General features: G+C 62.2%; 1 protein-coding gene across 1 annotated transcript in view; it reads left to right on the top strand.

Annotated features, from left to right (window-relative positions):
- EPHA8 (EPH receptor A8) overlaps window positions 1–14181 on the top strand; it is a 35599-nt gene that overhangs the window by 17739 nt on the left and 3679 nt on the right. Inside the window, exons 4-13 of the mRNA XM_072827901.1 lie at window positions 1618–1773; window positions 3902–4237; window positions 8573–8697; window positions 8774–8936; window positions 10150–10243; window positions 11391–11458; window positions 12267–12431; window positions 12602–12787; window positions 13088–13149; window positions 13702–13911. Of these exons, the coding sequence (XP_072684002.1) occupies window positions 1618–1773; window positions 3902–4237; window positions 8573–8697; window positions 8774–8936; window positions 10150–10243; window positions 11391–11458; window positions 12267–12431; window positions 12602–12787; window positions 13088–13149; window positions 13702–13911 (1565 nt within the window). The remainder of the gene's footprint in view (window positions 1–1617; window positions 1774–3901; window positions 4238–8572; window positions 8698–8773; window positions 8937–10149; window positions 10244–11390; window positions 11459–12266; window positions 12432–12601; window positions 12788–13087; window positions 13150–13701; window positions 13912–14181) is intronic.

Raw genomic sequence — 14181 nt, 5'->3', positions numbered from 1 at the left:
CCTGAACTCCCCGGGGTCTCCCTCTGCCCAGAGCAGATAATGACGGGATTGGCTCACTTGGAAAACTCCTACGGGCTCTGGCAACTTCTGCTCTGAACCAGACAGTAGGAAGGCTGAGATGAAGGAGGCAGCCCTGCAGCTAATGCACAGGGAGATGCCCACAAGCCCCCTCTGGTTTAGGAGAGTCGGACGTACAGATAAACAAGTACATTATAGGTGGTGCTACTGAGCAGAGATTGCAGAACTAGGGCAGGGAGCGGTGGCTTCTGTGCACCTGTGTGTGTGTGTGTGTGTCTGTGTGTGTGTGTGTGTGTGTGTACACGTGGAGGTGTGCAGAAAGGCTTCATTCGGAGGGACAGTTAAAACGAATCTTGAAAGAGTTCGACAGGTTGACAAAAGCGCCAGGCCATCCCGGGAAGCAGGCACAGCACGTGCAAAGGCCCTGAGGCAGGAAACACTACTGGATGTGGGGGATGGCCAGTCCTTCAGTTCGGCCTGTGGATGGGGAGGGAGGGGTGACACTGGAGAAGGGCTTTGAATGCCAGGTGCTGTTGTTCAGGCCATGGGGAGCCCATGAGGGTTTGAACTGCCAGTGACCAGGCCGGGTGTCCTTTCAGGGAGTTCCTCAATCTAGAATATTTCCATTTCCTGCATGGCTGACTTGTTCTTACTCTTTAGACAAGGACTGAGTATCATTTCCTCCTCCGGGAAGGTAGCTCCTCCCACCATTTACCCTTCGCCGCATCACCTGCTTTATTTCCTTCCTGGCCCTGAGCACAGCCTCCGTCACTGCGGGTGTCTCCCCCTCAAAGAGGCTGGCTCCGTGGGGGCAGATGCGTGTTGATCCTGTTCGTGGCTGTGTCAGTGCCGGGTGCTCGTAAATACTGGCTGAACGGGTGGGCCGGCAGGTGGCGGCTGGGACTGCGCAGCAAGGCCGGGTCGTCCAGGTGGGAGATGAGGAGAGGGTCACCCACAGGACAGGGCAGGTGACAGTGACCCAGGCTCTGGGAGGGGCGAGAGCCTGCGATTCCCAGGTAGCCCCTGTTGCTTGGGGGGCTTGTAAGACAGAGTCCGGGGCCCCGCGCCTGGCGCTTCTCACGAGGCGGCTGTGGCGGGGCCTGGAATCCGCACTTTTACTGGGGTCTTACCACCTGTCTCTTCTCCAGCCACATTCCCACCCGCCCCGTTCCCTTCCAGCTGTCGTTCCTCCCCGAGTCAGAACCCTCGGATGCTCAGCCTCGTGACCCGCACATCCGAGGCAGTGGCTCACTCGGGGACCGGTGTCCTGTGAGGGACAGATTCGGGCAGGGGACAGGCCTGGGTCGGAAGGGGCCACTGGAGGAGACGCAGCCCTGGGCTGAGGAGGCTCTGTCCTGTGCCGACGTCAGGGTGGGACTCGGGAATCAGGGTCCCGGCCTCAGCTCTGCCCCCGACTAGCTGTGCAGCCCTGGGGAAGTCCCAGGCCCTCTCTGTGCGTCAGTCCCTCCATCCCCAATGAAGGTCTGCGCCCGTGCCCCTTGGGAGATCCCCCTGGAAGCCTTGGGTCAGAGTGGGAGCCGTCCCGGGGCCTGCCGGGGGGCCCGGCTGGCTCACCTGAAGCCGCCTTGTCCTCCGCAGCCTGTGAGCTGGGCTTCTACAAGTCGGCCCCTGGGGACCAGCTCTGCGCCCGCTGCCCCCTGCACAGCCACTCTGCAGCCCCTGCTGCCCAGGCCTGCCGCTGTGACCTCAGCTACTACCGCGCAGCCCTGGACCCGCCATCCGCAGCCTGCACCCGTGAGTACCACCCTGAGCCCCAGAATCCGGGAGACTAGGGCCAGGCCAGGACCCCGGGCTCCCAGGGCTCCAGGGAGCCAGTGCTCCACGGGCGAGGCAGGGACAGGGGGCTCTCTTGGGCCAGGGGCCGGTCTAGGGTGGGAGGAGGTGACTCTGACTCTTCACTGGTGGCCTCGACCTCTCGGGGGTCCCTACCACCTCTCCAGGGAAGTCTTTCCTTCCCTCCTTCTGTCTTTCCTCTCTGCCTCGAGGGCAGACGAGAGGTGGCTTTGGTCATCTTCTGACCCTACAGTGATACCGATGTCCTGGGAGCCGGGGTGGGCCAGACAGGGGGTTCCCATGAAGGGAAGGAATGTCGGAGGAGCCCCCGCTCGCTGTCATCCCTCCTGGACTGGTCAGAGCTGCCGTAGCGTGTGTAGGGTGTGTGCGTGAGTGTGTATCTGGGATACGTGTGGCTGCCTGCTTGGATGATGGCACGCGTGTGTCTGATTCTGTGTGTGCCCTGGGGTGCCTGCCGTGATCGACACTGTGCGTGTCTGTGTCGGCAGCGGAGCGGCTGCTATGGAAGATGCCTGCGGAGAGTGTGTGTGCTCGCGGGGGAGCGTCAGAGTCCTGCCCACGTACGGAGAGGGTTCTTGGAGGTGTGTGTGCACATCTGGGTCGGTCCCTGGCGGGGACTCCCAAGTCCCCATAGAGCTTGAAGGAATGTGCCTTGTGAGTTCAGTGCGTGCACACCTGGCCCTGCAGAGGAGGCGCGTGTGCCCAGAGAGGGTGTGCTTGCGGGTGCTCATGCCCGGGGTACTGAGGGGACTCCGAGGGACTCTGGCACCGAGCCTGCAGGGCTGCGTGACTGTCTCGGCGTTCTGCTGACGGCTGGCGGGGTTCCTTGGTTGCCTCCCCTCCTGGCCTGAAGGGGCCTCTCACGCCCCCATCCCAGCTGGGATCCCCGCAGCCAGCTCAGCGCCCCCCGCCCCCCATTTGCCAGCCCTGGTCTCTTGTGGAGGGTGAGGGGCACTTCACACAGTTCTGACTGGTTTTGCTCCCTAGTCTATCCCAGCCTCAGTCCCCAATCTCCCTGTCCCCCCCCACCCCCCATCTCCATCACACCCAGCCCCCAGTCTCCCTGTCCGTGGCAAGTGAGAGGGTCACAGAGTCTCACACACACACAGTCTCCCTCCCCCCTTCCACCCTTCTGCCCAGACCCTTGCATTTTCCCCTGGGCAATGACCTGCCGGGGCAGAAAGGATGGCCGAGTGACGTGGTGACGACCGTGGGCTCCGTGGCGAGGTGAGCCCAGGTCTAGGTCATGGGCACCTGCACTCAGCTAGCCAGACTCCAGTTTGTCTCCAAATCCACAATTCTGTTCCCTGGGGTTCTAGAAGTCTTAAGACTACAAAAGACTGGGCTTTTAGTATTCCATACCTTTCAGATTCAGTGATTCTCTATGATTCTGAGATTCCACTCTTCTATTTTCTTAAGATCTAAGAGTCCCTGCCTGGGATGCTGAGAACTGGCATTCTGAGCCCCAGGGGTCCACGCGGCAACCCCTCAAGCCCTTCAGACTCAAATGCCCACCCCCAGGAGCCTGCCCCAGCCCCCAGGCCCCACTTCTGCAAAATCTCCGAGCTGCCCGGACTCCCGTGGGAGCGGGGTGGACACACCCTGCCTCGGAGACCCCGCCGGCCTTCCTGGCGCCTCCACGCGCTCCACGGCGGGGTCAGGGATCTGTACGGTAAATCCAGCCAGGGGTTAAGGAGAGGAGTGCAGAATGCAAATGGCAGGGGCATTTCATGCCCAGGGGGGCTGCTGTGGGCACCCCAGGGTTGTCAGGGTCTCCCCCCAGCTCTGGATGGAAATTTTGGGAAACAAACCCAGGATCCCTATGGTCCGACCGTGGGATGGTAGGGGGCAGGGATTTCGCTTTCTGTACACAGACCTGACACTGTGGTCCAGTCTGACGCCGCCTTTGCCCTCGGGGAGCTTCCAGAGGCTGGAGGGGGTGTGGCCTTAACCTGGGGGACCTTGGGTATCATGGGGGACTCCCAGCCCCTCCCTGGTCTGACGGGGGGAGACCGGACCAGGCCGGGTAAACGCCCTCCACTGCCGCCTGTCATTCTGTACTCCCCAGGGCCACCCTCGGCACCGGTGAATCTCATCTCCAGCGTCAACGGGACATCTGTGACCCTGGAATGGGCCCCTCCCCTGGATCCGGGCGGCCGCAGCGACATCACCTACAACGCCGTGTGCCGCCGCTGCCCTTGGGCGTTGGGCCACTGCGAGACGTGCGGGAGTGGCACCCGCTTCGTGCCCCAGCAGACAAGCCTGGTGCGGGCCAGTCTGATGGTGGCCAACCTGCTGGCCCACATGAACTACTCCTTCTGGATCGAGGCCGTCAACGGTGTGTCTGACCTGAGCCCCGAGCCCCGCCGGGCCGCCGTGGTCAACATCACCACGAACCAGGCAGGTAGGCGGAGATGCTCCGTCCCCCAGCTTCCCTGAACCCCGGCCCTCACCGGATCGGAGAGGGCTGCTCCGGACTCGCTGTGGCACTCTGGGCAAGTGCCTGCCTCCCCCGGCCCTGCCTCCCTCAGCAGGCCTCGGAGCTCCAGGCCCTGCACGCCCTTAGAAAGGTAGCACATGCGCTGTAGGTGGGAGGAATCCACCAAGGTCAGAGACAGGCCAGCGTGGTGTTCGGAGGCTCCAGAACTTTCTCTCTGCCTCCATTCCTTCCCTGGTGCAGTGGGAATAATAGTACCTGCCTCGGGTACTATTGTGAGGCTTAAGTGAGAGAAATGAAAATGCTTAGCCCAGCACCTGGCCCAAGGTACATGCTCAATAAATGTCATTAAGAAACAAAATCACTCTGATTATCATTTTCCAGAACACCTGCCACTGCTGCCCCTGGGATGGATTTGGTTGCGCTGGTTTGAACAACAGCATTTATCTCTGTGTTCCTAGCCAGTTGGTGGGCTGCATTCAGCCCCCGAGCCCCTCCCTTTCCAAATTCTGGTGGCCCCCCCCACCCCCTCAGGTGACGGCCGACCCAAGAGCCCACCCACGGCAGCTGCCCCATCAGCAGCCACCCCAGCACACGTCTGGGACCGCTGTGGCCCCCACCCAGTCTCTTCCCGACACCACGCAGGCCTGGCCCAACAGAAACTATTCTCACCATGTCGCCGAGGAGGAGACCAAGGCTCTGTGTCACCACGTAGGAAGCAGCAGTCAGAATCCGAACCCCGGTCCGTCTCGCGCCCAAGTGAAACAGGCCCCCCGACTGTGAGCCCAGGCACCCCCTCCCTGATGCCAGGGCTTCATCCGCTCAAGGGGCTCTCATCGGACCAGCGTTTTGAGGCACCCACAGAATGCCCGGCCCTGTCCTTGGGGGCTGGTGACGCGGCGGGTGGGGGGGTGGGGACTAGGCTTGCGTGTCCTGTGCGTGGGCCCCTGCCCTTGCCCGCTGGTCTCTAGGGAGACTGGGGTGGGGGGCTGGCCGGCCGGGGTGCAGGCTGGAGTCCAGAACCCAGCAGCATTTCTGACGCCATCGGTTTGCTGCATCATGGACAGGAAAGCCCTCCCGTGGAGCCGCGCTCCCTTCCAGCCACCACACCGTCTCTCTTCACAGCCCTTCCCGCGAGAGACGTCTGCGCGGCCCTCCTGGGTCCTCTCTCTGTGGGCCTCCTCGGGCAGCTCTAGTCAGGCCTCTGGCCCCACCTGTCCCCTGAAGCTCAGTGTCCCCACCTGGCCACACTCAGCGGGGACTTCTCTCCCTGTTCTTCTCCCCCCACCCCACGGAACACTTGTGTCCTGCCCCCATGCCCCCCACAACCCCCATGTCTGTCCACCTCTCTGCCCTGCCCTTCTCCGTCTCCCCCAGGCGTTCTTCTCGAAACAACCCCGGAAGGCTAGAGGACCCCGGGCTTGCCCTGGACCCTCCTCTCCTCCCTGCTCACCCTGGGCCATCTTTTCTGAGTGTCCTTATCAGGGCCTTATCACAGCTTGGGGTTCCACCCTCATGTGCTGACATTTGTCACCCGCACAGATGTCTCCCCTGAGGACCAGGTGCCCACTCCCACGCCCACAGCACCCACAGCCCCACACCTCCCATGGGCCCCCCATCTCGGGACACGGCACCACTGTTCATGGGGTCCCCTGAGCCCCAAACCCCGATGTCCCCCTGACCCTCCCTCCCTGTCTCTGTACCACGTCCACCCACCGGGCCTCCCTTCAGGTGACCACCTCCACCTCAGCCTCCTTCCAGCCCGTCTCTCTTAGCTCAGGCGCCATCACACAATGCCATAGGTTGGGGGCTTAAACCCCCAAAATGTACTGATCACGGTTCTTGAGGCCGGAGGTCCAAGACGAGAGGGCTGGCCAGTGGTCTCTAGTGAGAACCCTCTTCCTGGCGTCTGGATGGCTGCCTCTCGCTCTGTCCTCACAAGGCAGAGAGAGAGAGAGAGAGAGAAGTCTCATCTCTTCCAATAAAGACACTAATCCCATCGCGAGGGCCTCTCCTGCATGACCCCATCTGATCGTCTCCCTAAGGCCCTAACTACAAATAGCATCAAGTTGGGGCTTAGGGCCTCTATATATGAATTTGGGGCTGGGGACACAGTTCAGTGCACAGCACGTCAGCCTCCCCATCACGTGTTGTCCGGGCAGCAGCAGGAGCCCGCGCCCCCGCCCCACGACGGCTTCTCACAGCACATCCTGAGTGGGCTTTGAAAGGGTGAGGTCCGGTGAGCCCTTTACCAGCTTCAGCCTGAGCTCAGATCCCGTTCGGAGCCTCCCCAGGCCAGGCTGGGGGCACCTATGCCACCCACCCCGCCCCCTCTCCGGCTCTCCTGGCTCCCTTCCTTGCAGCCACACCGGCCTCCCGTCCACCGGTCCCTCTTCCAGCACACTAAGCCCTTCCCGGCTTGGCCTTACAACTCCTGCAGAGTGGCAGCTCCTCTCTGCCTCTCTGTTCGGTGGCTGGTTCCTTCAGTCCTGGGTTCCACTGCCATCCCCGCTTAGGGGAGGCCCACCCTGACCACCCCCCACCCCTGCCCCAGCTAAAATGACCCGGATCCCCCGGCCCCCTGGGCATACCAGGTGCCCTCCATCACACGAAGCGCCTTCTTTCTGTCCCTCATGGTGCTTTTTTTCCCCCAATTTTTCAAAGATTTTTACGTATTTATACATGAGAGACACACAGAGAGAGGCAGAGACACAGGCAGAGGGAGAAGCAGGCTCCCCGCAGGGAGCCCAGTGTGGGACTCCATCCCCGGACCCCGGGATCATGACCCGAGTCAAAGGCAGACGCTCAATCCCCGAGCCACCCAGGTGCCCCCCTTTACGGTGCTTAAACAACCTGTGATTCTCCATCATTTGCCTTCTTACTTTCTCTCTATAGATCATAAGCCCCTAGTGGACCACAAGGCATGTGGAAGGCATTCAGGAAATCCTAGGGGGTGCCTGAGGCAGACAACAGCCCTGAGCAAATGGGTGAGGCCTGGCCTCACTGACTGCTTGCCCCCCCCTTCCCTTCCCTGCCCCCTCCCCCTTTTCCCCTCAACTCCTTTCCCTTCCCCCTCCCTTCTCCCTCCCCCTTTTTCTTCCTCTGCTCCAGAGCCCTCTCCTCTCCGGAGCCCCTCTGGTGCCCTCACCCTGTTTCCTCCCCATCTCTGCCCCCTTCTATGTCTGCTCCCCTCACACAGCACCTCTTGGCTTGGAAGTTCTTTGTTTTTTAAGAGGCGCCCACATATTGCTGGTGCTGGTGTGTGTTCCTCCCCAGAAGGTCTTACCTGGTCTGCACCTCCTCCTGGCAGGGTGTTGCCAGCTTCCCTTCCTGGATAGGGAAACTGTCACCCTGGACACTGGCGGTCCCAGCCAGCAGAAGGCGGGGCTGTGAACCCAGGCCTGATTCCCAGGCTGATGGGGGGCCCTGTACCACACACCCTCCAACTTAACTCTGGACTGACTTCTGAATCTTCATGGCAGAGTCACCCAGCAGTGTTATGGGCACCTGCCATGTGTGGTCCCCACCTTCAGGGAGCGCCAGGTGTGCGGGGGACACAGGGTGTCCAGATAGGAGGCAAGAGCTGGGGGCGTGGGGTGGAGAGTCAGCCTGGCTGCGGCCCCCTGTACCTGGCACTTCCCAGCAGACTCACCTGGGGAGGGGGGTAGCTGCACTCCGTCACCGAGTGAGGGATGAGAGGTGACCTAGTGTGACAGGGGGACAGGGGCGGGCTAGGAAGGCTCCGATGGGCGTGGCTCACGGCCTTTCCCGGAGTCCCCGAGTGTCAGAGCTGCTGCAGTCGTACCCTCCAAACCCAGGCAGTGAGGACAGGTTCCTTCCCTTCTTCCCCTCTCCTTCCTCCTCCTCAGGCACTCCTGAGAGCCTGTGTGGCCCCAGGCCCTGGGCTGGGGGTGGGGGTGGGAGACGTGGAGATAGAGACATCTAGTGGTGGGGCCCTGGGTGGTGGGACCCCAGGGCGAGCAAGAGTTTTCTGCTTGTTGGGCTGGTGGGGCTCCAGCAAGCTTCCGGGGGATGAGAGGAGGAGGAGGCATGAGCTGGGGTAGTCAGGCCTCCTCTGGGTCGAGCCGGGCCCAGCATCCTAGACCAGAGCCAGGCTGTGCCGACCCCATGGGGCCAATCAGAGCCGCAGCTGACTTACTAGAAGGATTGGAGGGTGCTGGCTCTCCTGGGATGGGGGCAGGACAGTTGGCAAGGTGAGCATGGCCCAAGCCAGGATCCCTGGGACAGAGGCCAGTCATCACCCACCCACCCATCTGACCGAGGCTGGCCTCCCTCCCCTAGCCCCGTCCCAGGTGGTGGTGATCCGCCAGGAGCGGGCGGGGCAGACCAGCGTGTCCCTGCTGTGGCAGGAGCCAGAGCAGCCCAACGGCATCATCCTGGAGTATGAGATCAAGTACTACGAGAAGGTACCAGCAGGGCAGGGGGAACGGGGAGGGGAACCAGGCGGGAGGACCCTCGGCTGACCACGCTTGTCATGGGCAGGACAAGGAGATGCAGAGCTACTCCACCCTCAAGGCTGTCACCACCAGGGCCACCGTCTCGGGCCTCAAGCCGGGCACCCGCTACATGTTCCAGGTCCGCGCCCGCACTTCCGCAGGCTGCGGCCGCTTCAGCCAGGCCATGGAGGTGGAGACCGGGAAACCCCGTGAGTGCCGGGAGCGGGGAGGCAGGGAGCTGGGCCAGGCCCGGCGCCGGGGCCGTGGCGGTCAGAGGAAGGGAATGTGCTGAGCTGGTGCCTGTGCTGGATTGGCATTTTTACAGGTGAAAAATCAAGGCTCAGAGAAGCCGAGCGGCTTGCCCAAGGTGACCGGGCTAGTGACAGCGCACCCACCACGGGCTTTCACTGAGTAGCAGTGTGACTGGCGGGCGTCACGGTGCCCTTGCCCTCGTAATCATCCCCGAGACCCTCTAATGAGTCGCCGTTATCCACATCCCCATTTCACAGATGGGGAAAGTGAGGATCAGACCCATAAAGTGAATTGCCCAGGTCACCCAGCAAAGCAGGATTTGAACCTGGTCAGTCTGGGGGACAAACTTTGTGCCCCTTCCCCAGCATCATCCTAACCCCCAGCCTCCAGAACAGAGGTTCTCACAGTGTGGTCTGGGGCAGCAGCACCTGGGAGGTGTTGGAAATGCTGATTCTCAGGCCTCACCCCAGACCTGAATCGGAAACTCTGGGGTGGGGGCCAACAATTCAGGTTTTATCAAGCCCTCAGGGCGATTCTGAGACACATTCAAGCTTGGGGGTGCCCTGCCCCCGTCTCCAGCTGCTCGGGGTCTTCTCTGTGCTCTTTACTGGGGGGGCCCCTCCAGGAGGTGGTGTAGGATAGAAAGGTTCAAGGCCAAGTTGATGCCCCTCTTCAACCGATGTGTGTCCAGCGCTCTGAGGCCTGATACCACGTTGAGACTGCCCGGATCGGAATCCTGCCCGGCCCAGTCTCATTTAGTGTGGGGCCTGGAGCGAGCTCCCGGAGGTCTCTGAGCCTCAGTGTTCTTGTCTGAAAACTGAAGACAATCCTGGGGTCTCCCTGGGACTGGGACAGGAACACGCACCTCTCAGCACATTCTCAGCTTTGTTGCTGTTTGAGTAACAGGCGGGACAGGCCTATGACGGGTGGGAGACGCAGGCTCAGAGAGGCCTAGAGATTCTCCACGGCCCCGCAGTCCCAGGAAGTGCTGGTGCCAGGTGGGAAGCCAGGAGGCCCCGGCCCCCCGCAGGGTGTTGAAGGGGAGGCTTAGGAGAAGGGAGGGTGAGGGCAGAGGAGGAGCCAGCCTGTGACCTGACCCACTGCTGAGTCAGAGGCACCAGGTCCCTGGGCCTGAGCGGCCGGTCCCCCCACCCTGCTTTCCTCCCCCAGGGCCCCGCTACGACACCCGGACCATTGTCTGGATCTGCCTGACGCTCATCACGGGCCTGGTCGTGCTTCTGCTCCTGCTCATCTGCAAAAAGAGGTGGGTGGTCCTGGTCCCCGGCCACCCGAGCCCCTCCTCTGGGGCACTGTGTCTCCAGCCTGTCCCAAGCCCCACCAGCTGGTGGTCCCTTGCGCCTGGGGCTGGGTTCACCTCCAAGAATACCTGTTCTTCCCTTCCTCGCGGAACACTTGTGTCCTGCCCCCCACACCCCCATGTCTGTCCACCTGTCTGCCCTGCCCTTCTCCGTCTCCACCAGGCGTTCTTCTCGAAACAACCCTGGAAGGCTGGAGGACCCCGGGCTTGCCCTGGACCCTCCTCTCCTCCCTGCTCACCCAGGGCCATCTTTTCTGAGTGTCCTTATCAGGGCGGCTTGGGGTTCCACCCTCATGTGCTGACATTTGTCACCCGCACAGACGTCTCTCCTGAGGACCAGGTGCCCACTCCCGCACCCACAGCACCCCCAGCCCCGCACCTCTCAGGACATGGTGGGCCCCCCTTCTCGGGACACAGCACCACTGTTCATGGGGTCCCCTGAGCCCCAAACCCCGGTGTCCCCCTGACCCTCCCTATCTCTGTACCACATCCACCCACCTGCCAGTCCCACCGGGCCTCCCTTAGGTGACCACCTCCACCTCGTTTAATCTGTGATGCGGAAATTCCGGTCTCACTTTGCAGGTGAGCTAGTTGGGGATCAGAGAGGTTAGGCGTCTTCCGCCAAGTAGATGTCAGAACTGGGACAGGGACCCAGGTCTGTGAAAACTAAAGTGGTCATTCTCTCTCCCAGTCCATCCCAGAGGGAGGTGGAGATAGGACACTGGGCCTGGTGTGGGCTTAGGATCCCAGACAGCAAGGGCTGGAAGCATCGTCCTATACATGGAGACACAGGCCCAGGGAAGGGAGGGAGCTTGCCAAGGTCCCACGGTGTCATAGATACCAGAGGCCTTGTCCCCACCCCCTCACCAAGGGTGGTTTCATGTAAAAAGGGGGCTTATAATGTGGAGACTGCTGTGCAGGCCAAAGGTGTCACCATCCGGCTGGGGTGAGGGCCTGAGGGCGGAGACTCCCCTCTGCAGGGGCAGGAGCTGTGGTGGCAGGAGCTGTCCCTAAAGGGAAAGGAGCTCGAGGGGCAGAGTCCTGATTTGTCCCCAAACGGGATCAGGGCTGAGGCCAGGGCCGTCTTCCACAGGCACTGTGGCTACAGCAAGGCCTTCCAGGACTCGGACGAGGAGAAGATGCAGTATCAGAACGGGCAGGGTGAGTGCGGGCGCCAGGCACGTGGGGCAGGGAAGAGGAGGTCACGGTGGGAGCCAGTGCGGCTCTGGGGGTGCCCCGGAAAGATGCGAGCCCCAGAGAGAGACAGCAGGATGTCAGAGACCCGGGCCCTCAGAGGCCAAGTGCTGTTCACCTTTGTTGGGTGTGCAGACCCCACAAGGATGCTGGAATCCCTCTGCCCGGGGGCATGCACAGATGTGTGCACTCACACACAATCTTGGATACAATTGTGGAGGGAGGGGGTGTCGTATACTCTTGGCTAAGAACCCGTGCTACAGAGAGCTTGTTCAGGACCCTGCAGAGACCCCAGGAGACGAGGCAAAGAGGAGGAAGCCTACCTCCACACCTCACTTTTGTGCCGTGGTGGACGTTAGTATCGATTCTGGTACCGATTCTCATTGAGCTGAGTACAGCCTCCGAATCCTTCTTAACACAGTTTTCTGGAGAACTGCTTTCAGCCAAGGTTGGCGTGTGTGATTGCAACATTTTTACCCCTGAGCAATTTAGAAAGACCCTAAAGACTCTAGAAGTGACCCCAAAAAACAACAGATACGTTCAGAACTCACTGGAGACCCCCGAAACCCCCAGAGACCACATAGCTCCTCCGTAGAGACCCCATTTTCACTCAATAAGCACTTATCGGGCACCTACTGTTTGCCACCTACAACCTGAGCTTCCGAGGGATGCTCCTTACTGCCCGCCCCCCACCCAGCCCTATCCCAGGCCCCTGCAATGCTGCAGGGAAAATCTCCTGCACCCCACTGATGATCCTTCTCTCCTGGGCCCTCAGCACCCCCACCCGTCTTCCTGCCCCTGCACCACCCCCCGGGGAAGATCCCAGAGCCCCAGTTCTATGCAGAGCCCCACAACTACGAGGAGCCAGGCCGGGCGGGCCGCGGTTTCACTCGGGAGATTGAAGCCTCCAGGATCCACATTGAGAAAATTATCGGCTCTGGTGAGCCTTGGGGGCTGTGAAGGGGGGTGCCCGGGGGAGGGGCCCCAGGGCAGAGGGGGAGGGGAGTCACTGCGCACAGGGGTGCAGGGGGTGCAGGAGGGCGCTGGGGTCCCAGTGCAGAGAGGAGGGTCCCACAGCCCTCCCCTGCCCGCCCTGCTCGGGCTCTGCAGGGGAGTCCGGGGAAGTCTGCTACGGGCGGCTGCGGGTGCCGGGGCAGCGGGACGTGCCCGTGGCCATCAAGGCCCTCAAAGCCGGCTACACGGAGCGACAGCGACGGGACTTCCTGAGTGAGGCGTCCATCATGGGGCAGTTTGACCACCCCAATATCATCCGCCTCGAGGGCGTCGTCACCCGCGGTACGTGCCACGCGAGGGCAGCCTCACCCTGCAGGAGCCCTCCTGCCCGGGCCAGAAGTCTGGGTCCACCCCTGGGCCACCGTGCTCTGCCCCTGCCCTGCCCCTGCACCCCCCCGGTTCAGGTCCTCCGATGACTTGGTTGGGGAGGAGGCCCAGAGCCCGGGACCCCAGTGGGAACCCTGGGCTCCCCAAAGCCCTCAGTGCAGGCCAGCCCACGGGAGGGGGCGTGTTCCTGGGGTCTCCCATTAGCAGACCTGATCCCCCCACCAAGAGCCACCCCCTCCCCTTGCCCCTCCCCAGGCCGCCTGGCAATGATTGTGACCGAGTACATGGAGAACGGCTCTCTGGACGCCTTCCTGAGGGTGCGTGCCCACCCCGCCTTCCACATGGGCCCGGCGGAGGGAAGCTCATTCTGGGTGTTGGGAGAGATGTGAGGTCCCCAAACACCCACAGAGTTCGGGCCCAGTGGACCTGGGGAAGGGGAGTGAGGTACAGGGACGGGTCTCAAGGGTCAGCCCATCCGATTGCCTTTCAGCCCCGCAGCACATGAAGGTCCCTCCGCTGCTCGGGCTGCTCTGCCCCGCACACGGGCGGAGAGGGGGGCCTCCCTGGAGACCCAGGGCCCCAGCCAGCCGGGCGGCATGGTGGGGGGGTGGAAATCACTGGACTCCCAGCCCCTGCCCTTCCGTTTATCTGCTGGGTGTTCGGGCGCAGGGCTTCACCTCTCTGGGCCTCCGTTTCTCCTTCTGCAAAATGGGTGAGGAGTCATCACAGCCCCACCTCCCTCTCAGGGTCGCTATGAGCGTAAATGAGACCGTGAGAAGGACCTGAAACAGGAACATGCTTCATAAGCAGTGAAGATACTTTGCAAGCTGCGCAGAGCCTTTCTGAAGCCGAGCCATGTCCCCCTACAGACTCACGACGGGCAGTTCACCATCATGCAGCTGGTGGGCATGCTCAGAGGCGTGGGGGCCGGCATGCGCTACCTCTCGGACCTGGGCTACGTCCACCGGGACCTGGCCGCCCGCAACGTCCTGGTTGACAGCAACCTGGTGTGCAAGGTGTCCGACTTCGGGCTCTCCCGGGTGCTGGAGGACGACCCTGATGCGGCCTACACCACCACGGTGCGTAGTCCCACCCGCCTCCAGGCCCGGGAGGGGCAGGGCGGCTCAGGAGGTCTCCCCCACGCGGAGCTAAGTGAGGTTGGAAATGTCGGGATTGCCTTCCACCCGGTCCTACCTCTCTTCTCTGCATCTCGGCTCCCCCTCTGGGAAGTGGGAGCCCCCTTTCCCGCCTTTCCTGTATCTCTGGGTGGCCTGGGGAGACACACTGGGGCTGTCTCTCACTCTCCCCACTGTCACTCGCTCTCCGGGAGACTTTGGGAGAGTTGGGGT

This window comes from Canis lupus, chromosome 5, assembly GCF_048164855.1.
Source record: "Canis lupus baileyi chromosome 5, mCanLup2.hap1, whole genome shotgun sequence".
Classification (NCBI taxonomy): Eukaryota; Metazoa; Chordata; class Mammalia; order Carnivora; family Canidae; genus Canis; species Canis lupus.
The sequence above is the reverse complement of the archived record's forward strand: the minus strand, read 5'-3'. Positions and strand labels throughout refer to the sequence as shown.